The sequence below is a fragment of the Callospermophilus lateralis genome, chromosome 2 (assembly GCF_048772815.1).
Source record: "Callospermophilus lateralis isolate mCalLat2 chromosome 2, mCalLat2.hap1, whole genome shotgun sequence".
Classification (NCBI taxonomy): Eukaryota; Metazoa; Chordata; class Mammalia; order Rodentia; family Sciuridae; genus Callospermophilus; species Callospermophilus lateralis.
The window spans coordinates 169067757-169095099 of record NC_135306.1 but is presented as its reverse complement, the minus strand read 5'-3'; the positions used below and the strand labels follow the sequence as shown (position 1 = coordinate 169095099).

Here is a 27343-nt window from a genome sequence, read left to right as displayed (position 1 = left end):
TAGGAAGGACTCATGACCTGGATGTTAAGGTGTATGTGGCGCCTTCTAACTCCACAACCCAAGATGCACTTTTCAATTGTGATGCAATGTCCAAGGAGACACACCATGGGAAGACCCACCCATGCACCAAGAAGGGGAAGAGCTAAGCAACTGGTCAAAGGCGCTCATAAAAACATCACTCAGTCATTTTGAGGTAGAACAGAAGACATAAGGATGGGCAGAGAAGAGACATGTGGGACAAATGAGAGTGGTGATTCAAAGTCCAGACCCAAAGTCCACTTTCATATGGGTTCAAAGTCCAGATTAAAAGGTCCTTTTCACGAACTCTGGTCATAAACAGCACTGTTAAGTCAATCATTAGGCCTTATCTACAGGTCCATAAATAATTTGCTTTCTGTCTTGGACCTAGAAGAAAAGCAGGTCTGAGAATGCCTTTGCTCAACAAGTCAGTATTCTTTATCTCGAGGATCTGATGACTTCATCTATACACTGAGCGGGCCGTCAAACCCTCAGTGTTACAACAGTGAGGTACTGTCTACATTCAACAAGCAGAACAATAAATTTCTCTGGTGGAGAAATGATTAGCAAGTTTTCATCAAAAACAAAGAAGAAAATAAATGCCCCTGGTAGGCAATGGTTAACTCGTCCAGTTACCAACACAATGGAGGGCTGAAAACACCCTCTTAGACCAGTCTCTGCACTATAGAGTCCACAGGTATAAATGTGCCCAGCTGAAATGTAGCTAGTGCATTCCTCTCCCACACCCACACTCCATCCTGTCTCCCAGAGTGTGTACTTCTTCCTTTTTCTCAATAAACCCAATCTGTGTCTCACTTTGACCCATCCCTAAACTCCTGTCCATGATGATAGCAAGGACCCTCATGGCCTGAGTTGAAGTCCACCTTCCTTTTGGGGAACTTCCTCAGGACGCCCCCCCCCCCCCCCGCCCCGTGCCAATTTCAAGTGATGGCCTGTGGACAAATTAAGTTCAACCTTATGCCACTCAGTGTCTCCATTAAAAAAAAAAAAAAATCCATACTATAGTCACATGTGATTTCTACTGCTTAAATGTAAAGATGAGTCACCCTGCCTAAAGGAATTTTCACTAGCAGCCAGCTCCATTTAGCACCAGAGAGTACATGACCAGGTAAACCTGGCTGTGCAAATTGCTGCCTCAACCACTGGCAACACGTCAAGCTTCTGAGTTCTGACCTGGCTGCACAGTCTTGTGGTACAGGAGACACCGGAAGGAGGAGGAAAATTGGTGAAAGAACCAAGGCTGCAATATGTTGCTCTGAAACCTAAGCAACATCTGGAATGTTCTCTGGATACTGGCTTTGCTTTTCAAATACCGATTTTTCTGAGACTCAATATCTGACAGGAGCCCACACTACTCCGTGGGATACATAACTGATCCCTGCCTGGCTCTTTTGATGTGTGCACACAGAACAGGATCTGGAATGGGTATGGAGACCTGAGTAGTCATCTGAACCTCATGTGTCTCTCCCTGGTTATTTTCCTATACTATCCATGTGCTCAAGTGTAAGGGAGCTATAAGCTTTGCACAGGACATAATACCAATCCTGAATGCGGGGCCTTACCCATTAGCTAGCTCGCTTATAGATGCATTGAGGATTCTCTGTACCATCACTACACCCAGCCAGTGGACTCAGAGGGAATGGTTAATGGTTAGGTCGCCCAGAGCCTCTGGATAGTTAAACTCAGAGCTAATGACCAGATGGGTAAACTTCAATCCCATGGGCTGCAGACCAATTCCACAGCTGCAGTGAGGCTATTAAAATGGTGTAGTCAAGGATAATAACTGAATTTTAAACATGGATTCAATTTTCAACCCAACTCTGGAAGTGGCAAGATAGGAGATAAACAATACAACCACTGCCCTGACGGGAAGCCACTGGTACAGAGCACGAAGCTTGGGGACAGGAAAGGGGGACTAAAAAGGAGGAAGATGGAGAAGGTGGGAGATGGACAAGGCGGTAGTTTAGAACATACCACAGTAAGAATTCTAAATCATGAGCTGGAGATGTAGTTCAGTGGTACAGCATGTGCTTATTAGCACACACGAGGCCCTGGGTTCAATCCCCAGCATCAGAAAGAAAGAAAAAAAAAATCAAAACCAGATATGACCTCTCTCCTTTATATTAAGAATGTGATGTGCCGGGCACAGTGGTTCAGGCCTGTAAACTAAGTGACCGAGGTAGGAGGATTGTAAGTTCTAGGACAGCCATGGCAACTTAGAGGGTCTGTCTCAAAATAAAACAAAAAAAGCTGGGAATGTAGTTCAGTGGTAGAGCATCCCTGTGTTCAAACCCCAGTACCCCCCCAAAAAAGAGATACTTTAACATTAAGCTGTGGAATTGACTACATAACAAGTGGATTTTATGTTTTTATATCATATAATATCCCTAAAATAATAAAAATTATTCATAATTAAATAAAATTTGGGATATTTTATGTTTTTGGTAAAAGCAGCATGCTAAAATCTTCTTTCTAATTAATGGAAAATGCTAACATATGGTAATTTGTACCTCCACAAGAAATGAAAAAAATTCAAAATTTTTGAATTCCAAATCTTGTTGAAAAGCAACTTTATCTGAAGTGCAAACAAGGAGATACATAGTTAAATATCAGAGTAGCCCTTAGCCCTTAAGTAACATTGAATGTATCCTAAAAATAGAACTTGCCAACAAGTATGAATCTCATTTACAATTCTGGGGAGGAGTGAGAGGTTGTGAAAGAGAGGAGAAAAGGAAAAAAGAAAAGAAGGAAAATAATCAGGAGAGTAAGAAAGTTTGTTCAGCTCCTCAGTCAATGCCACCAGGTGAGCCAGGCGGTTCCTACAGACTGCTGCTTTGGAAGCTCCATCACCAACAGATGCAGAATTTCTGGGGCTCCACACTTACCAGTCAGTTCCTCCAGAGCAGGCTGTCCACTCTTGGTGTAGTGACTAGGCTCTGTGTTCACACCCGCAGGGCTGGACTCGGCCGTGACATTCCCCTCGGTGTCCGTCTGGGACCTTCACATACAAACCAGAACAGACACACTTGTCAGGAGAGGTAAATACTACATCCGGCTGACCACAGCACTCACCATCACCTCTTTCAGCAAGATGTTTTAGAACCGAGCAGACCAGCAGACTGACACTAAATAATTCATTAGCCACACATGGAGCAATGTCCTAAGAACAGAGAGAGCCACCGAACTGGAAAAGATGAAATATCTACTGCCCAAATGGAGAGATTCTGTCATCCCTCACTATGAAATGATTTTCTGACCCCTCCTCAGGGAGCTAGGTCTAGCCAAATACACGCTGGAGGGTGCTGGGTGGTTTGGATAATTTAACCTATGCCAAAAAGCAACTCCCAGGTAACCAGCAATACCAGCAAGTCAAGCATAAAGATGACTCCACTGACGCCCCCTCTCCCCGCCCCCCGGCAATCCTCCTGACATGGTTCTCTCTGAAAAGGTGACTATAAAACCAGTCGGGAGTGGATGCCAAGCAGCTGTGTTTGCCCTCCAGGTCTCTGATTCAGAGCTCAGATCTTCTGACATGAAAGGTCTCATTGATCATAATTTCAACACTTGACTGAAATCTGTACTTCCCCAAACCTTCTCCAGGCCCTTATTTGTCAAGCAAATTGAGGCAACAGCTTCATGCAACTCTTTCTTGCCACAACTACCTGGGCTCATTCAGGCATGACGTGCAATGTTATAATCGTGCTCAGATGCGTAATTAATGTGAGAGTATTAATTCATTACCATCCTGGACTGATTCAGCCAGATTTCACTGTCTATGAGGAAAGAGGGGTTCTTTTTTGTTGGTTTGTTTTGTTTTTGATGCTGGGAATTGAACCCAGGACCTTGTACACTAACACTGAGCTATCCCCCCACCCCCAGCACATCATGCTCCCAAGAAAGTGCTTGATAAGAATGTAGATGGACCATGGGAGATGGACTGATAAACCATCCACCTATTCCCCCCTTTACCCTCCCACTGAGGTCATCCCGATTTCTGTAACCGTCAGCTTTACAGTGCTTTCTTAATCTCAGTATTCTTCTCTATTCCTCATTCAGAGGACAAGCCCTCCTCATCTCTGCATACGTCCTTTAAGCACCTTGAAACAGGTACCCTGTTTTTAGTCCAGAGGTTGCAAATAATAGCCAGGTGTAGGGACCAGCCCACACATGTATTCTTATTAGCATGCATAGAAATTCAAAGTTTCCAAAATTAATTTACTATTTAAAAATTTATATATTTCACACAAGAAATTATATGGATATTTGTCTTCTCCCTGTAAAATCAAGTAAGTCTGGAGAGACTGAGCCCTTGTTCTTGCAGGGTGCCACCTGCTGGTGACAAGCAGTAGCTGTGCCTGCTAGAGATGTGGTACTTGGGCTCCCTCTGCCATAGCCCCACCCTCCGGGACCCACCCTTTTTGGACCCAAGCAGGCATCTGGATAGTGACCTCCATTCTGGACTCTTCCTAAGGCTGCTCTATTCCCACATGACCCTCCACTGGTCTGTATAGTACTGATGTGATGCTGTCACCCTTTGATAAAGGCCTCCAAAGGTTCTGTAGTGGATGATGCCCCATGTCATGGGACTCTTCTCTATTTCTAGCCCCATCTCCTACTGCTCCCACCCCTTTTGCCCAACTCTGCTCCACACATGGTGCCTACTTTCCATTCCCGATCATACCCTGTTATTACTGTGACCTTGGCCTCTAGGCCCTTCTTGCTTTTCCTTAAGTCCCCCGCTACCTTGCCTTCAAGGTGCAGTTACAGGATATCAGCCTGGAAGCCTTACCACTCTATGTGTTTACCCCTGTGTTTCTAGGGCTCCCTCCTTAGTCTCTTATCGCCTACTGGTTTTAATCTGATTGAATAAATCTTTTCTCAACTAGATGGAGAGTCTTTGCATTCAATTAATTCAATTCCTAATGCTGAGCACTGAGCAGGTGCTCAAGAAGGGCATGTTGATTGATAAATGAGAAATTTTCAAATTTATGAAGATGCTGAGTATTGGAAGGAATGTTAATCTTGCAATCTGAACATGCAGCTTCAAGTCTAGGGTCTATAACTTGGGAGTCATGCAAATTTGGAAAGTCACTTCACCTTTTCTGAACCCCAGAGCCCTCGTCTGCATGAGGGGGATAATAGCCACCTTCCTGACTACTACAAAAATCAAACAGGACACGAACAAAAGCACATAGTAAAGTGACAGATGTGTTCATTGTTATTTCTGAAGTCATAACCATAATTCATCTTGAGTGGTTTTTAAAAACAATCTATCCTCCCTTCCCCTTTGGTTACATCTTTAACATGGCAAGGTGGGAGGGGGGGTGAGCCCTGTAAGTTATACAAGGAGTCACACATAAACTTGAGAGAGAATTTTAGAGCAGGAAGGGAATGTAAAGTACTTTTAAAATCCTCTAATCTAGTTCACTCTCCTTCCTTTGCAGATGAAAACAATGAAGCTCGGGTGACTTAGAGAATCAGGAAATTATGGTGACTAAGAGCCTGGTTCCTCTAGTTAGACTCTGGTTTAAACATGAGTTCTTCTAGTTTTGAGCTCTGTGATTTGTAACAAGTTACTTAACTCATCTAAGCTTCAGTTTGCATGCACATCTGTAGTAAGGAGATTTGAGATGTAAGCTAGTTCATGGAGCTGGGGGAAAAATTCAGTGAGCTAAGGCATGGAAGGTCCTTAGCATGATCTTTGCACACTCTCAGTGCACATGCAACAGCTGTTCCTGCAACCAGGGCCCAACACCACAGAGGGTGTCAGAAGCTGAGAAAGGACAGGGCCCCCAGTGTCCCAACTCCTCTCTAGGTACTCTTCTTCCCAGACTCACCTAAAGAACAACCTCAGAGGGGGAGAGGACCTCACCCAGGGAGCATTCACATTAAAAGAGGACTGGCAGAGGCACATCTCAGAAGTTTTTCCTTCCTTTCTCACAGACATTTGTTCTTAATCATTATGAGAATATTTTCCTCAAAACAAACTTGAAATAATAATAGTGATGTTATAAAGGGTTTATAATCTTGCAAGTGATTAGTCAAAATAAAAAGTGGAATTGACAGTGATCAAAGACTGCCATATATTCTAGTTATGAGAATGCCAACCAAGAATCTGTGAAGAGTACTTTGTGCAATGCTTCAAGTCTATTAATGCTATTGGAATTATAAAACTTTCATGGGGAGCTATTCTTTGCATGCATACAGCTGGCTGAGCCATTATCTAAGCCTTGGCCCTCTTCTCAGCAGTGTTAGTAGAGCTGATAACTTGATTTAACAAAATAATAACCTTATCCCAATTAAAAAGATCCATGTGACCCTCACTGAAGGGGAGGGCAAGCAGAAGAAAACAAAGGAGGGGCCAGGTGAAACCTGACATCCTTCATTGGCTGGGCGCCAGCTGGCTTTACTATTGGCAGGAAATGTAATAGCGCTTACTAGAACACAATTTGGGAGGGGAGAGGGAATATCTAATTCTTTGGGGAATTATACAGATGTGGGATACTGAAAGTATGGTCAAGAGCCTATTTACCTGAACAGATATATACACACACATATGCACTTAGATTTGATGTGTGAATGTACATTTGGGCCCCTACTCAAGTGTGGCAGTTTTATGTGTCTACTCCTAAGGGTGTATGAGTGTGTGTGTAGAGCTGTCTATGTGTATGCACTTGGGGTGAGAGCTGTAAAATAAGAGGGTGAAATATGACATTCTATCCCTAGCCCCCTTTTGCTATGTACAGGTGTTAATTCTTGTCCAGCTGGGTGATGTGGCCAAAGTCACTACATGTCTCCAGCACAGCATTGAGTTGAATGCAGTGAGCAAAAGCTCTGGGGCTCCCTCAAGAGCAATGCTGAAAGGCTGCACTACCCAGAGTGCTCAGGGATGTGCAGCACATCAGGAGCCCAGGGCACTCAGCAGCCAGAACCCTAGAGCGAGCAGCACCTGGCCCAAGGCCCCCAGAGGTCCTGTGGATGTACCATCAGAGACAGGGCTGGGAGGCTTATCCCCTCAGTCAACACAGGTCCTATTCTAGAACTGGTCCCTCCCTTACTACTCCCCTCTATTCAGTCTTCCTCTCAAAAAGCCCTGGCACACACAGGGACTGTAAGGACTGGGAAGTTCAAGACCAACACTGCTATGAGAAGTCATGTCAATTGCTCAGCAAGGTGGTTTTCAAGGTTTCTTTTAAAGTTTGTGTAGGATGTATTATGGCTTATGCTGGGTGACACCAAACTGCCCAGCCGACACATTCAGGACTTCATGCTGTGGCTGCTCCTGAAATGCCTTGGTCCCCAAAGCCTGCTGAACCCCTGCTCATGCTGGGAACAGCTCACATTTTACTCTCTTTCACACCATGGGAATCGTCCCCCCCCCACCCCAGTGTACCACACATGCCTCTATATGGTTGAATCACATGGTACCTTAGTGCTTGTTTGTTCTTGGAGGGCAGTCACAACCCCGCCCTCACAGACAAAGAATCCTGGTGGCCCAAGAAGGCAACGTGTGCTGCTCCTACCTGTACAGGAAAGGTGCAACCGTGGCAGTGTTGGGGTGGTTGTATTGCTGCTGTGGCTGAGGTAGCTGGACACTGACGGTATTGCTTCCTGTGGTCTGGGTGGTCCCAACGGATCCACTGACAGTCTGGCTGCTGATGCTGTGGTTCAGAGTGGCCCCTCCTGGTCCTTTTCCCTCTGAGGATGCCAGGCTGGAGGAGGAACTGGAGTGTCTGCCATCTAACTGGGGCTTCTGTGGGGGGAGACCAGAGCTTGGCTTGCTGCTCCGGTTCCGCTCCCCTTCCTTGGGAGGCACAGGGGCACTTGGGGACTTCCCGGGCATGCTCTTCATTCCTGGTTTTGGTATTCCACTTTGGGATGGGGCTGTGGCTTCTTTCTTGGCACTGCTGAGCTTCCCCCCTTTGGGGATGAAACTGGCTATCTTGGAGGACTTTTTTGGCATCTCGGTCATAAGTGTTCCACTAGGCTCTTCCTTGGGCTCCTCCTTGAGGTCTGGCCTGTCCGTCACCGAGGCTCTCTTGGTGAGGTCTTTGCCTTTTTCCTTCTCCTTCTCCCGCTGCTGTTTCTCCTTTTCTTTATCACTGCCTTTCGGAGAGCTCTTCTTGTTGGTCAGTGCCCGGCTGAAAGTCCGCTGGGCGATGCCCTTGAGTGCAATCTTGGGGCTGCTGGATGTGGAGCCCGTAGTGGACAGGGCACGGCCAGTAGCCTCCAGCTCTTCGCTCTCTTCGAAGCTGGGTAGGATCTCCAGCCGCTCACAGCTTGTGTCTCGGGACCCTGGCCCCTCACCTGCCTTGGAGCCCCCTTTACTATTGAAAAGTTTTAGCTTTTCCAGCATGGACTTCTGGTTGTTGGGGGCTGGTTTCATGGCTTCTGGTGTGGGCCTGGGCGTCTCAGGCCCAGGAGGCTTCACTGAGAGCATGGATGATGTGGCACTGTGCTTTACGCTCAGGGACTTGCTGCGCCAGGGCTTGGAGGCCGCACCGGGCTGGGGGATGGCTGAGGAAGTGCTGCAATTAGCGGGGATGGAGGGGCTGCTGCTCTCCAAGGAAGCAGGTGCATTTTCGCTCATTCCGGGGTGGGAGGAGGCTGAGCTCGCCAATGGCTCTGCAGAGACAGGAAGGGAGGGAGACCTGAATCCTATCTGCTGACCTGTTTCAGAGAGATGGGAAGGCTGGCCAGGGCTGCAGAGCCAATCACTCCCAACCCAAATGCAGTTCGGCTCCATTACCTGCTTTGTGGATTATCTGTGGTTAACATCTAAATCCTAGCTCAACTTTCTCCTGTTCTCCACCAAGCACAGTCCACACCTCCCCTCCCTACACCCCATCACATTTTGATGCCGTGCACTGTGCGAATGCAGACCAATCTTCACAGTAACATGCAAAGAGCATAATTAAGAATATAAATCTACCAAAAAAAAAAAAAAAACACCCAAAAGCAAAAACTCTTACCAATATCAACCACCATAGTGATGTAAGAAACCTGCAGGAAATATTCACGACTTTTAATTATTCAACCTATAGTTCCATTTTACCAGTTATGCAAAAGAATCAAGAACTATTAATTATTAGTAACTTTTAAGGAAACAATGTAGCAGAGACATTAAAATAAAACACACAAACAACCTAGAAAGGAAGGAGAAACTGGGAAGAATCATTAGAGAAGAATGATTATCCTCAAAAGTTGTTAAATCCTATCGAAGCATGGAAGATTTTTAAAAGAGTCACAGACATGATTCATGTTAAAAGTTGAAAAAAAAAGAACTTTTTTTTTTTTTTTTTTGCTTAAGAGCACAATCTATGCACATGGTTTCCCCGAAGGCAAGAAAACATACAGGTCATCTGAAAGTCAAGGCTTCCCCCTGGCGCTCAGTGAGTGCTTCCCTGGCCAGAAGCTTTTCTCAGAAATTCCTCAAAATATCTCCAAACAAGGGCCAGAATTATTCTGGGAAGTATAGACTCCAACAGGCAGTTCTGCTGGCCACCGAGGTGGCCTGGTGGCCACAGAAATGAGTACTATAGCCTTCTTCTTCAGGCAGGACTGGATGATGCAGCTCTGTCTCCCTGATAAGGCAGCTGATGGGGAAAGCAGCAGGGGGACATGGAGGGCACCCTGGGCAGGGCCCAGTGCTCTCATACCCCAGGACCCACCATGCAGAGCAGACAGGATGTGTCCCTTCAGCCCCTGAAGAATGCATATGCATCTGTAAAGTCACAATGACAGGACTTACCTAGCAGCAGCCACTCTCTCCCACAACGATTCCCTAGGAAAAAGTTTCCAACCAGAGAAGCAGCCCTTCCAATTGTCACAAGTGTTTTCAGTTAAACTGCTCATGTTTCTAATTAAGTTTTGTCATCCACAACTCTTCCAGTGCCCAGCAGCCTGGCGGGATCAACGGCTGCTGCTTCTGCTGTTTTTTTTTTCCCCCCGCTTTCCTAATACCTACGATCCGCTGCCTTCTAGCAACAGAGTAAACTGTATATAGATGGCTTTTTATGATTTAAAAGTCAACGGCCGCTGAGGCTGAGTGGAGCAGCCCCGTGTGGGGCGTGAGCTGCTCGGGGCGGAGGAGCTGCCTCCCTTCACCCTCGCCAGTACAGGGAAGCCGCAGCTCGGGGTGATCCAAAGCAGACCTCCCAATGTTTTAAAACACATACATCTTCCTGACTTACTGAGGATTTGGGTTTGGAGGGGAGGGTGCTGCACAATCCTCCCTAACAAAACTCAGGCGTTGTTGGATCTTTTCCGGGGGAGAGCCAGAGACTGCTTGGAAATAGACTTGGGGAACCCACCCACACTGCTGGCCTGCCAGAGGGTCTCCACAGGCTTGATGCTCCCCATGGGGGCCTCATGGGTGTCAGGAGGCACAGTACTTGGTGCATTATGAAGAGGGAATACACTTCAATTTTATAAGGGGGGATTGAGACTAAGTAGGGCTATTGAGTGACTTTAAGTCATCCAGCTAGAAATGCACAGATCTGAGATTTGAACCCACTACTCCTGACTCTTAGGGACAGCTTCACTGCTGTCTCCTTTGATGAAGAGCATGTATAAACAACAGTCACTTCAACAGTCACTGTTGGGCCCCCGCCTTTTCTTCTTGCTATGTGTGTTGAAGACATCCATGGTAGGGCACAGACTAGCCTGCCACCTAACAGGAAGCAGCCTGTACCACAGAGGAGGTTCTCTGGCTAATATAAAAAAAGACCCTCCAGTCCTGAGTACCACTTCTCTTAGGAAAACTGCCTTTAACCTTTACCCAGGATCATCATCCATTCATTCAATATACCACTATCCACTCATTCATCAAACATCTGATATGCATCAGGCACTGTTTCTTGGGATACACCTGTGATAAAACAAAGATGTCTGCCTTCATGGAGTTTACATTCCGCAAAAGAAACAAGTAACAATTAATTAATCATTTCATTTATAGGAAAGTAAGTGCTAAAGAAAAGTAAGGAGAACTTAGAGACAGGTTGCAGCACTATCCTTGCAGGACCTACAAGTTCACATTCAGAGATACATCCCTCTTTCCAGGCATAATCCCCATGTGTACCTGGATCTGTGTGACACCGAATTTTAATATTTATTTTTTAGTTTCCGGCGGACACAACATCTTTTGTTTGTATGTGGTGCTGAGGATCGAACCCGGGCCGCACGCATGCCAGGTGAGTGCGCTACTGCTTGAGCCACATCCCCAGCCCCTCATCTCTATGCATTTTTAACACTAACAATCACAACTAGAAATTAACCAACAACTAAGTGGCTAACAACTAACCCAGAAAAAACAAAACAAACAAACAAACAAAAAAAAACCAGACATCTGGTATGTCTACATGAAATGGCCAAACTCAGTGGCCAATATGGCTTGTGCCCTCTAGAAACTTATGGGTTAGGGGTGTAACAGACCTCAAAAGGTGCCAGAGGAACAAGGAAAAGACTGGTGGAGGGCTACCTTTGGTGCTATGGGAACTCTGGGAACTAGAGGTGGCTCCCCCAATTCCCTAGAAGTTTGAAAAACCTTCTTGGAGCGTCAGAATTTCTCCTTCTTGTTTAGCCTGGGCTCCCCTGGTTACAGAACCACAGGGACACTTGAGAGCTAGTTATTATAGCTATGAAAGGTAGACCTGGAGGTGATTTTGGACTTAAGTTCCTGGAGCTGAAGTCTGAGTAGGGATGGAGGGCAGCAGGACATCTAAGGACCAGGTCAACCACACTTTGCACTCATGTCCCTCACATAGCAAAGCGGGCATAAGGTAACAAGTGGGCTTGTCTATGGCAACTGGATACATTTCTGTCATTTGTATCAGATCAGCGATTCTAGATCTTGACTGAGTGGCGGTTGAGGGCCTATTCTTTCTTTGGAAAGAAGCCATTTCTAATACCAGGGTCCTCCGATTCTTGGCATTAAGGCTTTCCTCACAAGGCTTCTAAGAAATGAGATAAATGCAAAAGAGGCAAGCCTCACACTTTGTCACCCACTGAGGGTGGCATCCCAGATAGGCCATTTTGCTTTGTTAGACATCAGTCACCCCATCTGTTAAAAAAAAAAAATAGGGTGCTATTGCTCCAGTCCTTCCAGCTCTGCTCTTATTGAGATCTCAGAGTTTCTGAGAGGCCCTAAGAGGCTGAGCCAAGGCCAGTCTTGTACTGGGGGGCCCCACTGGCTCAGCCCTCACTCAGTGGGTTTTATTTTTACCCTGTGCAGTAACATTCATTGTGTTTCTTAATTTTCAAATATTCACTCACTCTCTGCAGTTGTCTTAGATAATGTCTACTAACAGATGGAGAAAGCTGGCTGGGTCAAGGTATAGTCAACCTTGGAGGAGTCTCCCTTGTGATTTCAGGAATTCTGGAGTCCTAAGAAACAAGCCTGGGGGAAGGAGGGTGGGGTGAGTTTCTTAAAATTAAACTGAAATTCTCTCCCTAATAACTAACAGTTCTTGTTTCTTTTCTTATGTATATGAACCTTTGTTAGAGCAAAGGAAGCTAAAAGGGAGTGGGGATAATGCATAAAAGAAGGTTCTGGACATCCTATTCCCCAAACAGTGGTATCTGGGCCAAGAAAGAGGTAAATTACCTTGAATGGCACAAGGATGAATATTTTTAACTTTCAAAAATTTTATGCTTATTTCATTACCTATTAGAAAAAGATAACTAACCCATGTGTAAATGAACAATTTCACACATATTAAATGTAGATTTAAAATTTGAGTTGATTTAAAAAAAAAAAAAAGTATGAAATAGAAAACACAAGTGGTTCCTGGACTGGGCAAAAGTCATGCAGAGGTTTGTGAGAGATGGAAATTAGGGAAAACCGTTATATTAAATCAAGACATACTTTTATTCTATATTAAATCTGTTGTTTTAGAAGAATGACCAAATAAAAATTAAAAAAAAAAAGACGAGGTTAAAAACTTATTTGAAATGGTTACTTTTTAGAGCTTATTTATACATATTCAGTTAGCGTGTGATATTTTTGTAAAGAATGGCCAAGATTCTGCAACAAGACCCAGCCTTTGTTGAGCCAAAGATAATTTTAAGATAATGGCTTTACCCATTTTTTGACTATTAAAAAATATAGTTAAGAGTGATGCAGTACACCGTGATCCAGTAAACACCCACACATCCATATGTGAAACTGAAAAATATCAAGTTGTACTCTTGTTATGTACAGTGGACTCTGGCATCTTCTACCCTGCTCTAATCTAAAAAAATGGGGACAGCAAAGCCCTTAATTAGATTTTATGACCCATTAGTGGGTCCTGCCCAGCAGTCTGAACATCTCAGCTCTAAAAGACCAGCTTACTACCAGAGGAAAAGTCTCATCTGAAGAACTGTAGACAAGATCCCTTTGAAGAAAAAAAAAAAAAAACTTTTTTTTTTTTTTTTTAACGGTTTAGAGAGAGCATTAATCCTCCACTAGGGAGGGAGAAGGTTTGGTGTTTCTGGCAACCAGCCTTAACCTTCCCTGACAGGAACCAAAATGCTTTCTAAATGAAAATACTGTGTAAAGCAGATAAATAAGCATTTCTTCCCCTCTCCCCCTGCGAAGCCCGACACCAGCCCAGATCTCTTCTGTCCCCAGCTTTTCAGTTAGGGAGCCGTTGGTGGTCTAGTACCAATGCCAACAGGCACAAAGACAGAGTGTCCCGGGCCTCACGGATCCCAGCTCCTGTCACCCGCGCTACTGTGATTTTAAACCTGCCCTGGGGAGGTTTCCAGCCTACATCCTCTCCAAAGTCTTTGGGGGACAGACCTGATAATTGCATCTGGGAAAATGTTTGCAATTTCTGATGATTTGTCAAGGTGTCAATCTTGAGCATTCAAATTTGTTAGGATAATTGAAACCAGTCTCTGTTTTTTTTTTTTTTTTTTTTTTTAAGCTTGTTTGTAGAGTTGCACAGATTAGGTTCTTTACAACCTTCTGTGTCACCAGACCACAGAGGGGTATGTGGGCTTGACTGGGTGCACTTGGTGTTTCTTTAGGAGTCAGGCATGAGGCGGTGTCTCGGCATTTTTCTATGAATGCCTAACATTAAGGGCACAGGTTTAAACATAGTCTTTTCTTTGGTTTCTTCTTGGTGAGGGTTCCAAAACATATAGAAAGTAGGAAAAGGGGGCAAAAGAATAACCACACAGTGTGGGCAGGAAAATGAGAGGGCATGAAGTGGGATGAGCTGGGATTTAGGTCCACCTTCCTCAAGGCTTACTGTGTCTATCATTTCACAAGCTGCTAGAATGTCTAAGCTAGAATAAAGATGATGATGCCCACAGTCAAATATTTAAAGTTTCTGTGTTAATGCAAGCCCTATCAAAATCCTAATGTCACTTCATGCAGAAAATAGAGAAATTCATCCTAAAACTCATATGAAATCTCGAAAGACCCCAAATAGTCCAAATAATCTTAAAAAAGAACAAAGTTGGAGGTGTCACATTTTGATTTCAAAACTTGCTACAAAGCTACAGTTATCAAAACAGTAAGGAACTGGCATAAAGACAGGCACATAATAGACCAATGAACTAGACTGAAAAGCCCAAGTAAACGTTTGCATATATGGTCAGCTCTTTCAACAAGAGTTCCATTTCCATGACTATCCAGTGGAAAAGGATGATCTTTCAACAAATGGTCGTGGGAAAGCTGGAATATTCATGTGCAAAAAAATAAAATTAGACTCTTACCTTATGCCATAGGCAAAAATTAAGTCAAAACGGGTAAACAACTAAATGTAGGAGATAAAACTCCTAGAGGAAAACACAGGGCAAAAACGTCATAACATTGGATTTGGCAATAATTTCTTAAATATGATGCCAAAATAATAAGCAATGAAAGAAAAACTAGATAAGTATGACTTCATCAAGATTAAAAACTCCTGTGGGTCAAAGGATATGATCAGCAGAATAAAAAGGCAATCTATGGAATGGAATGAATTATTTATACCATATATCTCATAAAGGATCGACATCTAGAATACATAAATAGGTCTTACAACTCAACAACAACAAAATAATAGGCAAAAAGTTCGCAATTTCTCAAAAGAAGATGTACAAATGGCCAATATGAACATGGAAACATATTCAACACCATTAACCACTAAGGAATGTAAATCCAAATCACAATAGGTACCACTCATAACCATTGGGATGGCTATTATTTAAAAAACAAAAAACCACCCGACCTTGTGGCTAGCAATTGCACTTAGTTTACTTATGTATAAGAATGCCTGATGCACCATGAGATGCATAGAAATGGTTGTTGAGGGAAAAAAAAAAAAAAAAGAAACCAATAAGCAAACAGAAATTACTGGCCATACTTGATTCCTCCACATGACTCAAAACTAAAATCAGGTATACCGGACGTATTCTCTCCTGGCCACTCCTGCCTACCGGTTATACCCTCTAAAGCTGGGCGGACTGAACTGAGTAGCAATCTTGGTGATGTTTTTAATGTATTTTCTTCTATCTCTGCTGGGGATTTTGTTAAACTAGGTCACTAAAAAATTCACGTACAAATGCGCCAGCATCTAGAGACGGTGTAACCAAAAGCAAACGCCCAGCCTGTGAAGGCATATTGTCTTAATCACCCGACATCTTCTCCATCCTGCAAGAGCCATGAACTTTCCAGTTTTCCTCATGGACTTTTTCACTTCAGAGAAGCCGAAGGGCCCTGCAACTACAGTTGTGTTTTGCTTTAATATGTGACAAGGTAATCCTTTTTCTTCAGTGGTTTGTTTTGGATTAAACCAAGTGAAATTATGGGGCATGAGGTCATTTGCTTCTCTGTTGGTAGTTAAAAAAAAGTAAAAGAAAACAAGGATGTAGTGCCTACTTTCCAAAGTCATTTCCTCTGTCTCTTCTCCAAACACACCATCTCCCAAGGTGTGTTCTCAATCCCCACCAACATTTAAAACAAAACAGGAAAAGTCAAAGAGAGGCTAGCTTGCTGGAGAGATTAGTCCTCAGTTCGACAAGATCAAACTTACATGTTTGATCTTGTGAATAACAACACCTTAAAAAGAGAATACATTCTTAAAACCTCTCTCTCACACATCCTTCACTTCAAAAGATGTCCTGTGCAAATTTTTAAAATCCTCCCCCTCATCTGGATAAGGAGACAAGTTGTTTGACTGCTGGCATCTGAAGGAAGATGTGTTTAAAAATAAAAGGCATTCGTATTCTTATCTTTCATTTCTTGAAGGCACAGTACCCTCAAAAATCCTTCCTCTCTTGAACATTTTTGTTCAGCATCCTGAGGAGGAAATGTCTGCTTTAATCAGTGAAGCCATTTCTCTATCTTGTACCATATATGGCTGTAACAAAGTACAAAACTGGCTGGTGGAAACCTTCTCTCTTTTTTCAAGGGGCTATGAAATTTCATAGAGAGATGAGAAACACTTAAAAGGGAGCAAAGCCTGCTCATTTCAGGAGGTCACCGTCCACAACCAACAGGTTTGTGGCAGAGTTATATGGCTGCAAATACATCCCTCTAACATAGAGTTAGCTATGGAATTCTACAGGCCCTCTCTTCTAAGATAACAATCACCTTTCCCACTTTCTCTTAGGTTAAAAGATGGGCTTCACCCAATAGAAGCCTCCAAGCCAGTGTTAAATCAAAACGTTTTCCACTGAACAGCACAAACAGGCAGTAAAAGATCATTCAAGTTCTGTTGTCAGGTAAGTTTGTAAAATGAAGGGTTATATAGCAGTTGAATTGCTTTCTTGTCCATGGGATTCCACAGAGCCTTTAATATGCTGAGTAGGGGGCTGGGAGTATAGCTCAGTTGGTAGAGTGCTTGTCTCGCAAGCCCAAGGCCCTGGGTTCAGTCCCCAGCACAAAAAAAAAAAAAAAAAAAAAAAAAAAAAAAAAAATTGCTGACTAGAGGTGAGAATATCCAGAAGGATAGTGGAAAGGTGTGATTCCTACGTGTACTTTTGCCACAGAACTGATTTTATGGACCAGGTTAAGGAATAAGTCTATCTCGGAATGCATTCTGTAACACTGGTCAGATGAAGGGGCCCAGAAATGGGAGAAAGAAGAACATGCACCTTGTTTCCCTGCGAAGTTATACTCTAGAACAGCACAGAATTCGTTTATGACATGCATTTTGAGCATTAAATACTCATTGTGCACCTGTTCCCTTTTATTTCAAAAGGAGTAGTACAAGGCATGCATGAAAGCTAAAAAGTTGCAGGAGAAAAAGATTCCTATGAACAGTTAGGCTCACTGGGATTCACCACTGGGACATGGCCACACTTTGAAACCTGATGGAGCCTTGGGCTCCATTAACACAGGAGTGACATTCAGAAGAAGCGAGGGAAGGATCTCCCCCTGCTGCTTGTAACCCAGACCACAGTTAATACAATCAAATCTGAGACTTTTTGACCTATAAGGTTTTCTAAGAAATGAGCTACTTTTTTTTTTCTTTAATTAAACAGCTTACTCTTTTTTTTAAAAAAATATATAGCTTTATTTTATTTATTTTATGTGGTGCTGAGGTTTGAACCCAGGGCCTCACCACTGAGCCACAACCCAGCCCCAAAATGAGCTACTTTAAGATTTTGTTTCCCCTAAAGTGGATCAGAGCCCTATGGAGGTAGTAATTTCTCCAAGGTCTCATGTTCTGTAAATCACGAAGCTGTTCCTGAACTTGGGACCTGGAGTTTGTTACTGTAACTTCCCTGGTCTACTTTTAATCAGGACCTGTCATGGATAGATCCATGAAGCTGGAGTTTCAACCAGCTCTCTAGGTGGCTGCAGCACACTGAATTTTGGAAGCCAGATGTGAGAGTTCAAGTCTTACCACACTATACTGGGCAACTGTAGTTCTCCCAAGGACAACCCTAAACCACTCTCAACGAGGAGCGGCAAAAATGACCAAGACATTCAGCTTGGAGGGGAAGGCAAGGTAGAAGAATCCTATTAACTAGGTAGTTTCTTTTTCCTTTTGATTTTTCTGCCTGATGATATTGGGCATTAAAAAAAGAAGCAGAGGGTAAAGCAATACTTGTCAGAGCAGGTCTGTGATATAGAGATACCAAAGACCCTGTTGCAGCACAGGGTCCTGGGAATACTCTTATGGATAGCTGAGGAGGGACAGGCTGGGGAGTGTTTACAGCTCTAGTGGAAAAGGAGCCAATCTGATTGTACACGCTCCACCTCTACCAGAGCAGCTCCCTCTGCATGTAAGATTTGACAAAAAGTTTCCATGGTAAACATACATATATATAACATCAATATCGTTATATATTAAGAATAAGGGCCAATATTTAAGGAGCATGCACTTTGTTACATACTTTTATCACATTGTCTTTTTTCATTCACATTATAAATCCACTGAGGCATAGGGATCGAGGACCCCCAGGGCCAAACAGACTAGACCTGGGTCACTTTACTGCCAGGTCCACTCTTGCTGCACTTCTACTCTGCACTCGGCACTTCTAGTCTCTTCAGATGAGACACTGAATGGGACTCTCAAAAACAAGTGCTCTTCTGTTGGTATAAGACAGTGCATTTTCATTAAGGCTTGTTTTAACAGCTTTTAGAGATTCTATAGTAAAATTCACTGATCTTTAACTCCTTCCCTGAAGAGAAAAGTTCTCCCTCCAGGAAAAATTGGTTTTTTTTGGTTTTGTTTTATTTTTTGGTTTTTGTTTTTTTGGGGTTTTTTTAAATGGTAATGTCAAACAGTTTAGCAAAAATTTAAGTTTTTTTTTTTTTCTTTTTTTTTTTCCCTTCAAAATTTAGGATGCTGGCAAAATATAATCTTTCTGCTGTTATTTTTTTCTGTCAATCAAAATTAGAACCCAACCAAGAACTAGCTTATTGTCTTTTCTCAGGGGGGAATCAATGCAAAAACTGAGAGCTGAATTGGGCCATTATTCACTCTCTGTGATTGTATTGTGCAAATGTGCAGGAACAGAAGAAAAAAGGCATCATGTATCCTCCGGCTGCCAAGTATGCAGACACTTGGTATCAGATAGATCAAATAATTTCAGGGCTTCGTGAATGTTAGTGATCCACACATAACCCTAACAGACTTCTGAGCCTTTTCACCTGACAGTTGTCTTCTTAATGGAAAAACCGAATTCTTCTTCTGAAAAAGTGAAATACACAAAGGTAGAAAACGCCCTTAGAGACAGCTCACAGGCTTTACTCACCCAAATCAGGAAGCGATTTCCTCTAGGTGTCTGTTTTGTTTTAAGCAACAGGCCTGGCTGTGACAGGCTGGAGGCAGAATGAGTTTTTGAACTGGAGCACTCATTCAGAGGAGCCCCAGAAACTCTCTGCAAGGCCAAGGCATCTTTTAAAAAATCAGATAATCATGATGAGGCCAAGAGAACACATTCTGTTCTGTGCTGCTCAGACCACCTTGTGCAAACACAGAACTCTGTGGATGAGTTCAAGTTCAACTTAAGAGCATGGTAATCTTGAGTTACTTAGTTTGGCTAAACTCCAGTATATTCATAAGTAAAAACATACTGACACCCGTATGTACCATTTATTGTCACTATGAGCTGAGCACCTTATTAAGGGCCTTAAATAATCTCCTCTAATAAATTCATTTAAAATAATGATTTAATTAAGTCACACTCAGTCATGAAGTGGACTGAGTGACTGCAGTTCAGAGATGTTGGCAGCTTGCCTAAAGTCACAGCTCTAAGTGGTAAAGTGAGAATCTGAGCACCAAAGTCCATGCTCTACTTATAATCAACAGATTCCACTAAAAGGAGGTGGTGACCAGTGCTCTCCTCCTTCCCCACAGGGAGCAAAGGGGCAAGGATATAAAAGCACACTGCAAGATGCAAAAGGTTCTGCAGACAGACTAGTTTCCACTCACCTTATGAACACTGGGCTTTCTTAAAGCAAGGTGTTCTGGCAGCATTATTATCTTTCCTAAGCAGAGTGAGGCCAGGGGACTACCCCAGAACCCCTTCAGCCCTATCTCGTTAGAGAAAGAGAGAAGTGCTTCCAGCACCATTGCATTCAGAAGCACCCAGGGCTTTCGATGGCTCCACACTGACTGCTGGTCTCTGGCCAGTTCCCCTTGGGGCCCATTCTGAGCCGGGGCCCATTCTGAGCCAGCGCCCCGTGCAAGGAGGCTCTGGCCCATGTGCCCTGTCCACCTCACCAGGCTCACTGGAAGCCGCCCAGTTAACACAGCTCACTGTCTAGAATGATGACTCAGTCCCTCCTGGCAGCATCTGTGCTGTTTCCGTGAGACCCAAAGGGCTTTATATATAAATGACGGGGAACAAGGACACTAGGGGTTTCTGACCCCCACACAGGTCTGGGAAAGAGATTGTGGAAACCTGATCCACTCATGAACCAGCTTGGATCTTTTAATTCAAACCCACACATGCCTCAGTTTCTTAAATGCTGTTCCAGAGGATCTTTGTCATTTTGAATAATGAATTCTAGAAGTACGGTAACCAGGGATATGATTGGGGCGCTAAGTGATCTGGCCATGTTTGTTCTTCCCTCTGTCCACTCTATCTTTTCCCATTCCTCCATTTTTTTTTTTTTCTCCTTTGGACATTTTTGTCCCAGGTACTTTCCCAGGTGCTAAGGTTAGGGCAATGAACCTCTGCTTTAGGCCTTCAAGGGGTTCCAAGTCGGACATAAAACAAAAGAGCCCTGGAACAGGGCTGTGACGGTGCAACTCTGGATCACAAAAGGACTTAGCTAACTCAGTCTGGGAGCAAGTGGGAGTCAAGGAAATCATTTAAGCCACTTTTTACTGCCACTGTGTAGAACCTGAAGAACTACATTCTTTGCAAAGCAGTAAAAGGAAATAAAGTGTTCAGGCTAGTGATTAAAATCAAACTCAGGAGAACAAAATACAGAGATTCTGCACCTAATCAGGGTAAAATCTGGCCAGTCAAATGTATCCACACTACTAATCATAACCAGAGATTCCAGGGGCATATCCATTCCATCCAAGCATAATGAAAAATGGGACAAATGACTCAATCAGAATGCTGCCCTACCCTGTGCACCCAACACAGGCATACTGTCTCCTTTCAGTTGCACATACTGAGTTTATTTCCACCATGAAGAATCTTTACGAGTCACCTCCCAGACCAGGCTGGAAAAAAAGTGGCATGCAGACTTGACTTTCATTCTTTCCCAAATGTGGTTAACAAATCAGAAGGAAAATCGATAGTTTCCAATAATATCAAACTGATCCTTGACCCAGTCACTACCAGCTGTTAATGTAGATATCACTAGTTTCAGGTAGAATGGCCAAACTTTTCTCTATTCAGAGTCACATTTTATATTAAAGATGTAAATGAGTTACAGAGACTTCCATGCAATTTTTATCCTCCTAGTTTGAGTCTTAAATGAGGAAATGAAGGAAAAGACAACCAGCATCTGCCCTGCAATGACTTTGACTGAGCTTGGTCGTCTGAATTTCTTCCTGAAGAGGCCCATATCAAGCCAATTTCACTTAATAGTAAAGTCCAGCACAGGGAGGACCAGTCAGTAGCCAGATCTCACAGCATAGGATTAAGGCTATTGGCTCAGCCTCATTGCCCTTTGCAAAAGTTAACAAATCCATGGATCCAAAGTTATAGAGTGAGAAGGATTTGGGATGAGAAGAGGATAGCAGTATATTTCTGGGAAGCCATTGTTAGCTAGAAATCAGAGAGCAACAGTAGGGGAGCTGTCTCTGGTAGGAGAATTCCTTGACAAGCCATTTGGGCCAGCAAGGCCCTAGGGAATGGTAACTATCTTGCAGAAGATAAGGGGAAGAACTGCTAAGGGCCATATGGCATGCAGTGTCTCCCTTCCTTTGAAACTCTCCTCTGAAAATATACTGTCGCAAAAGCTAGTGAAAATACAAAATGCTTGCTGTGACTAGCTATCTCTTGGAAGCCAGCAAAAAAGTTGGCTTCAGTGTTTGGGGTGTTGGGTAGAATAGAGGCAATCTCTACTGAGAGAAGCCTTGGAATGTGCAGACACTCTGAAGCAGATTCCAGATTGTTCCATCTGCTCTCTGGAGGGCAGGTAAGTCCTGCCAAGTATCTGGGCTTATTGGTATCAGTTCAGGACAGCTGATCTCTTAATTATACCAAGCGTTACCACTTCTGCGCAGGGTCCACTATGCATTTCCCTTTAGCAGTTCCCCTTTACCTTTCCTGGTATCCCCATTTCCCCAGTAAATTCCTCCCTACTGTGGTCATGGCCAACTTATTCTCTTTATCATCTCTCCATCCTCTGCCCTTCAGACATCATATCCCTTTGTAGCCTGAAACAGACTTAGCTACTCTTCTGGGACAAAGAGTGGTAAACCAGGACATGAAGGCAAAATATAGCCCACTGCTGTTTTTGTAAATAAAGTTTTAGTGGGACACAGCCATGCTCACTTATCACCTATAGCTGCTTTTCACTATAATGGTAGAACTGAGGGTTGCAACAGAGATCCGGTGGCCCTCAAAGCCCCAAATATTTACCATGTGGCATTTAAGAGAAAGTTTATTAACACTTTTTCTAAAATATTAATTCTTCAAGGTTAGGGGCCTTTCCCCACTCATCTGTTTTATCTGTAGTACCTGATACAGAATAAATGTTGCTTAAGTGTGTGAATGCATGCACGAGGGTTAGACAGACATCATTAGATCAACTTAGCACAGTGCCAAGATAATAATCAGAAATGCTTTAAACAGCTGAGAAGAGATGTGCTAGTTAACTCTGTTTTGTATTTAATCTAAAATTTACTGCAAATTGACATTTTTTTTTCTCCAAAGCATGTTATTCCATTTTCTTTCCTTAGTAAACTTGTACCTAACTGAAACTCCATGGGATGCTTTGGGCTGCAATGCTGAACATAGTAACCATTACTATCCATCACAGACAGAATTTTGGATGTTACTTGGAAATAGGACAATTTGTATTCCAGATCAATGTTGGAAGTTACAGTTTTGGTACATACATCAAAACCACCGTTTCCCTCTCATTTTTTTTATGATTTATTTTTTAATTTTTGGGATTGAACCCAGGAGTGTTGTACCACTGAGCTATACCCCCAATCCTTTTTCCTTATTTTTATGCTTTTATTGGTGCATTATAGTTATACATAATAGTTGGGTTCATTTTGGCATGACTGTACATGGATGAAATTTAATTTACTCCATTTCGATCTCTAGTACCCTCTCCTCCTTCCTCCCCTCCTTCCTCCTCGTATTCTCCTTCCTCTACTCAACTGGTCTTCCTTTTTACTTATATATTTATTTATTTTTAATTCGTGCTTTATTTTACTTTTTATTTGAGACAGGGTCTTGCTAAGCTGCTGAGGCTGGTCTTAAACTTGTGATCCTCCTGCCTCAGCCTTCTGGGTAGCTGTGACTTCAGGCCTGTGCCACCATGCCACCATGCTGTTCTTTTTGATTTTAATAATTATTAACAGCTCAGTAATTTATTCAGCACATATTCTATAAAAGGTTCTATATAAAGTACCTTACTTGTAGTACCTAATTCATTCCCATCAACGACTCCATGGGGTAAATACTGCACTCTCATTGAATAGATGAGGAAATTTGGCCTTGAAGAGATTAAGTAGCTTGTCCAATGTCAGAGGACAGTACATGTCTATCAAGCTCTAACATTAGAGTTGTACATTATCACTCCACAGCTCCTTCATTTACCTGATTTCAACTAATATTTATTAAAGTATTTAACAAATACTTCACTATTAATATCTCTGCACAAGAAGCTCTGCCATGGCAATGGAGAGAGAAGAGAATGAGACTCAGTTCTGATCTTGAGGCGCTTGCCTGTTCAGGAAGGATAGCCAAGAAAACCACAGAGTAAGAGGACTGGAGAATTAATCCAGGGTGCTGGGGTACTCCAAACTAGGCTTCAAACTTAATCTCTGGGGGCCAGGAAACAAAATATAACCTGAAACATAAAACATGAGTTCGAAACTCAGAAGGAAGGGGAATGAAGAAAGAGGAAAGCATTTCAAATGGAGACCAGCACTGACCAAGGTAGAGGAGAGAGAACACAGCCCGCACAGCCCCGCAAGTGTTCCAAATGCAGAAACTCCAGGCAGAGAGGCAGGGGAGCAGGCAAGGCCAGCTCACAGCAGCCTTGCAGGTCACAGTGATGAGCCCCCAAATGGACAGAGAGTTAGGATGGTGATTAAGTATCCCAAGATCCACATTAATGAAAGTTCCCTTGACAATAATTCCCCCTTTCTCAACCAAATCATCTTCCTCTATAGGAAAATCAGACAACTTTTTACCAGGACTTCTTCCCTTTGTCCCATTGAAAACTAAGCCCCTCATGAACTTCATTCCAGTCTTACTCCTTGAAATCAAAGCGACTAGAATAAGGTCAGCACTCAATAGATGCGCACCGAATGAGTGCACTGGATTAGCACAGCAAAGCTGCGGCTGACTTTGAATTAGGATAAATTTCTTTTATTTTCTTCCTTCTCTCTTCTTCGTACTCTTTTGTGCTGTGAATTGAACGCATGGCCTTGTGCATAAAAGCACGTGCTCTGTCACTGACCTATACCCCAAACCCTCCTCCCTGTTTTGTAGATGAATTATGAATTGACAGTAGTCAGCTACCAAGCTTTGGAGACAAAGATATGTAAAGAAACCAGATTGATTTTAACCGCAGGTACAAGAATTCCTCTTAGAAACTTCCCTAATTTAGGAAATACCTTGGATAGGTTGGATAGGCCGCCCCAAGTGTGAAAGATGATGGGAACATGGTCTGGAAGGAAAAAAGAGAACAGAGAAAAAGTTCTCAGCATAAGAAGTAAGGGAGGAGGGAGACCAGTGAAGAGGTCTGTAGAACTTCTGCCCTCTCTGTATGAATGGGGAGAGCTCTGCCATGGGTTGGTGTGAAGAGGGATGGCAGAAAGATACACGGAGGCTGAAATATAAAAAAGTGGCCATAAGAAATTCCAAATGGCAAGGAACTTAAGGACTTTTAAGGAACGGAATATCCAACTTTAAATGTGCAGTGTTGTGTATTGCAGTAGTATAACTCATCCGGTTGTAAATTTTAGGAACAGTCTGCGACACGTGTCACTCTTCGGAGAAGAGAATAAGTTGGATCAGGTCCGGGGGGTAAGGGTGAAATATTGCACAAAGGATGAAGACATATGATCTACAAGTTGAAGTTCAGCAAAACAGGGACAAGGAACAAAAAGTGAAAACAAAAGTAATACACCCTCATCTCATCCTGCCCCCCACAAAAGCAGAACACGTAGGGAAACACTGAGAAGTACATTTCTACATCTGAGATGCAGAATCAATTTCACTAGACTCTCAAGGATCGGGGCAGTGGTAGACTGGTGCTGCCTAATCTGATTCTTGGAAGAAAACAAAATCTCTGATTTATAGTGTTTGCCTATTTCTGTGGTGTAAATACTCCCACCATGGCAAATTTCAAGCTACCAATATGACATCAATAGGTAGAAAATCTCCTGCAACTCTTGGCTCTCATAAGCTGCCTTCAGCATGTCATAAGCTCAGTGAGCCCAGAGATGAGTGAGGGTGAGGACAGTTTCCATGGATCAAATCTTTGTTTTGGCTTTTCCAGGAAAAGGTGTTATCCAGAGTTGTATTAACTTTTGGAAACACTGTATACCTATAGGAGGGTAAAGATGGCATAAGGATATGAAAGGCCTAAGCAGGTGACCATCCACCAGGTGACCATGGTGTGATCAAAGAAGAGAGTTGAAAGGAAGCCCTGGGGTCAGCTGGTGTGATGGTGGGTGGAATCAGGCCCCAGCAGGGAGAGCTCTGAGTCAAGGCTACTCTACCAGGCAGTTCCAGGTGTGCCATTAGAGTGGGGCTGCCTTCATGTCTCTCCCACTCAGGCACAGGTAAGCACAAACCTGGCCCTCGCCGGGCAGGGACACACACAGACAGCTCTGGCTAAGCTTCCTAACTAGTTTACCATCTGTAGAACTTCTGCCCTCTCTGTATGAATGGGGAGAGCTCTGCCATGGGTTGGTGTGAGCTTCAGAAAGCCAGCCGGATGACAGGCAGAGAAGACCCAGCCTAACTGGGGTGCTGGCCACAAGGGGATGGGCAGGAGACTTCCAGAAGTGAGGGTCCAAGGATGTGGTTAGAAGTGAGGGCCATTGGGGCTCTCTTGATGGGGAAAGCATCATGAGATCCCCCAGGTTAATCCACAGGAAATAGGAGGGGGCAGAAGAAGGTATTTTTTATGTTCTTAATAAAGCCCCAAACACAAAAATACACAATGTATTTTTGGACAATGCTCAATGACTCCCTTTCATTGAAAACAAGATTCAATTAGGCATCCTAAATATTTTTCAAATTATTTCTGTCCTGAAATCATTTGAAACAGAGCTGAGTGATTCAAACCTGCTGTCCATACAGAGTAAAGGAAAGAAAAATGCCAGCTGTCCTGTAGCTGTCCGGCTAGAGTCCTGGAGGACTGCTTTTCTGACAACCCTGATGCACCACAACAGGCCGAACTCCCAGAGCAGGAGTTAAGCCAAATCCACCTGGCGGCTATCAGTGTAGGAAAGGAGTCTTAAAATTGCAGCCAGGAATGGCCGGGTTCCCATGGACAACTCAGATTACATGCTTGTCCCTGCCTGTAGTAAAACTACGCACGAAAACTCTGCTTCATCTAGATTCTGAGTTGCTAGGAAGTCTGTTGCTCATGGAAATACATGGGTAAGCAAATGGGCTGGGTGAGCAAGATGTATAAAGTGATGTTCCTCAGAGGGGTTGGCTGGGTACTGACAGGAATAAAGTGCAATGTGGGCCCCTAGGAAACCTATTACAGGCTTGGAGGAAACATGTCCACAAGACGTGTTCCCAAGAGTGAATTTCTGTTAAGCTAAAGGAAGGTCTTCATGAAAATGGTCATTTGACATAGATTCTGAAAGACACGCTCATTCATTTAATAAATGTTTTTTTAAAATACTTTTTAGGTGTTGATGGACTGTTATTTTCACTTATTTGTATGTGGTGCTGAGAATTGAACCCAGTACCTCACACATGCTAGGTAAGTGCGCTACCGCTGAACCACAACCCCAGCCCCTAATAAATGTTCTTTTTAAAAAACTTATTTTATTTTTGAGATAGGATCTCACTAACTTACTGTGGGTCTCCCTAAATTGCTAAGGTTGACCTCAAACTTGCGATCTTCCTTCCTCAGTCTCCCAAGTAACTGTCATTACAGGCGTGCACCACCACACCCAGCACTTAATCAATGTCTCTTTATGCCAGGTTATGGGGATACAAAGATCAGCAGTGACCAGTCTCATAGGGGTGGATAAGA

At 43.4% G+C, this 27343-nt stretch overlaps 1 protein-coding gene across 2 annotated transcripts in view; it reads right to left on the bottom strand.

Moving 5' to 3' along the window:
* Nav2 (neuron navigator 2) overlaps positions 1–27343 on the bottom strand; it is a 260239-nt gene that overhangs the window by 161492 nt on the left and 71404 nt on the right. For both annotated transcript variants that reach the window (XR_013090419.1, XM_076846985.1), the window contains exons 6-7: positions 7563–8664; positions 2925–3037 (exon numbers count right to left, since the gene is read on the bottom strand). Coding sequence is in view for 1 of the 2 variants with exons in the window: in XM_076846985.1 (XP_076703100.1) it covers positions 2925–3037; positions 7563–8664 (1215 nt within the window). In the remaining variant the exon portion in view is untranslated. The remainder of the gene's footprint in view (positions 1–2924; positions 3038–7562; positions 8665–27343) is intronic.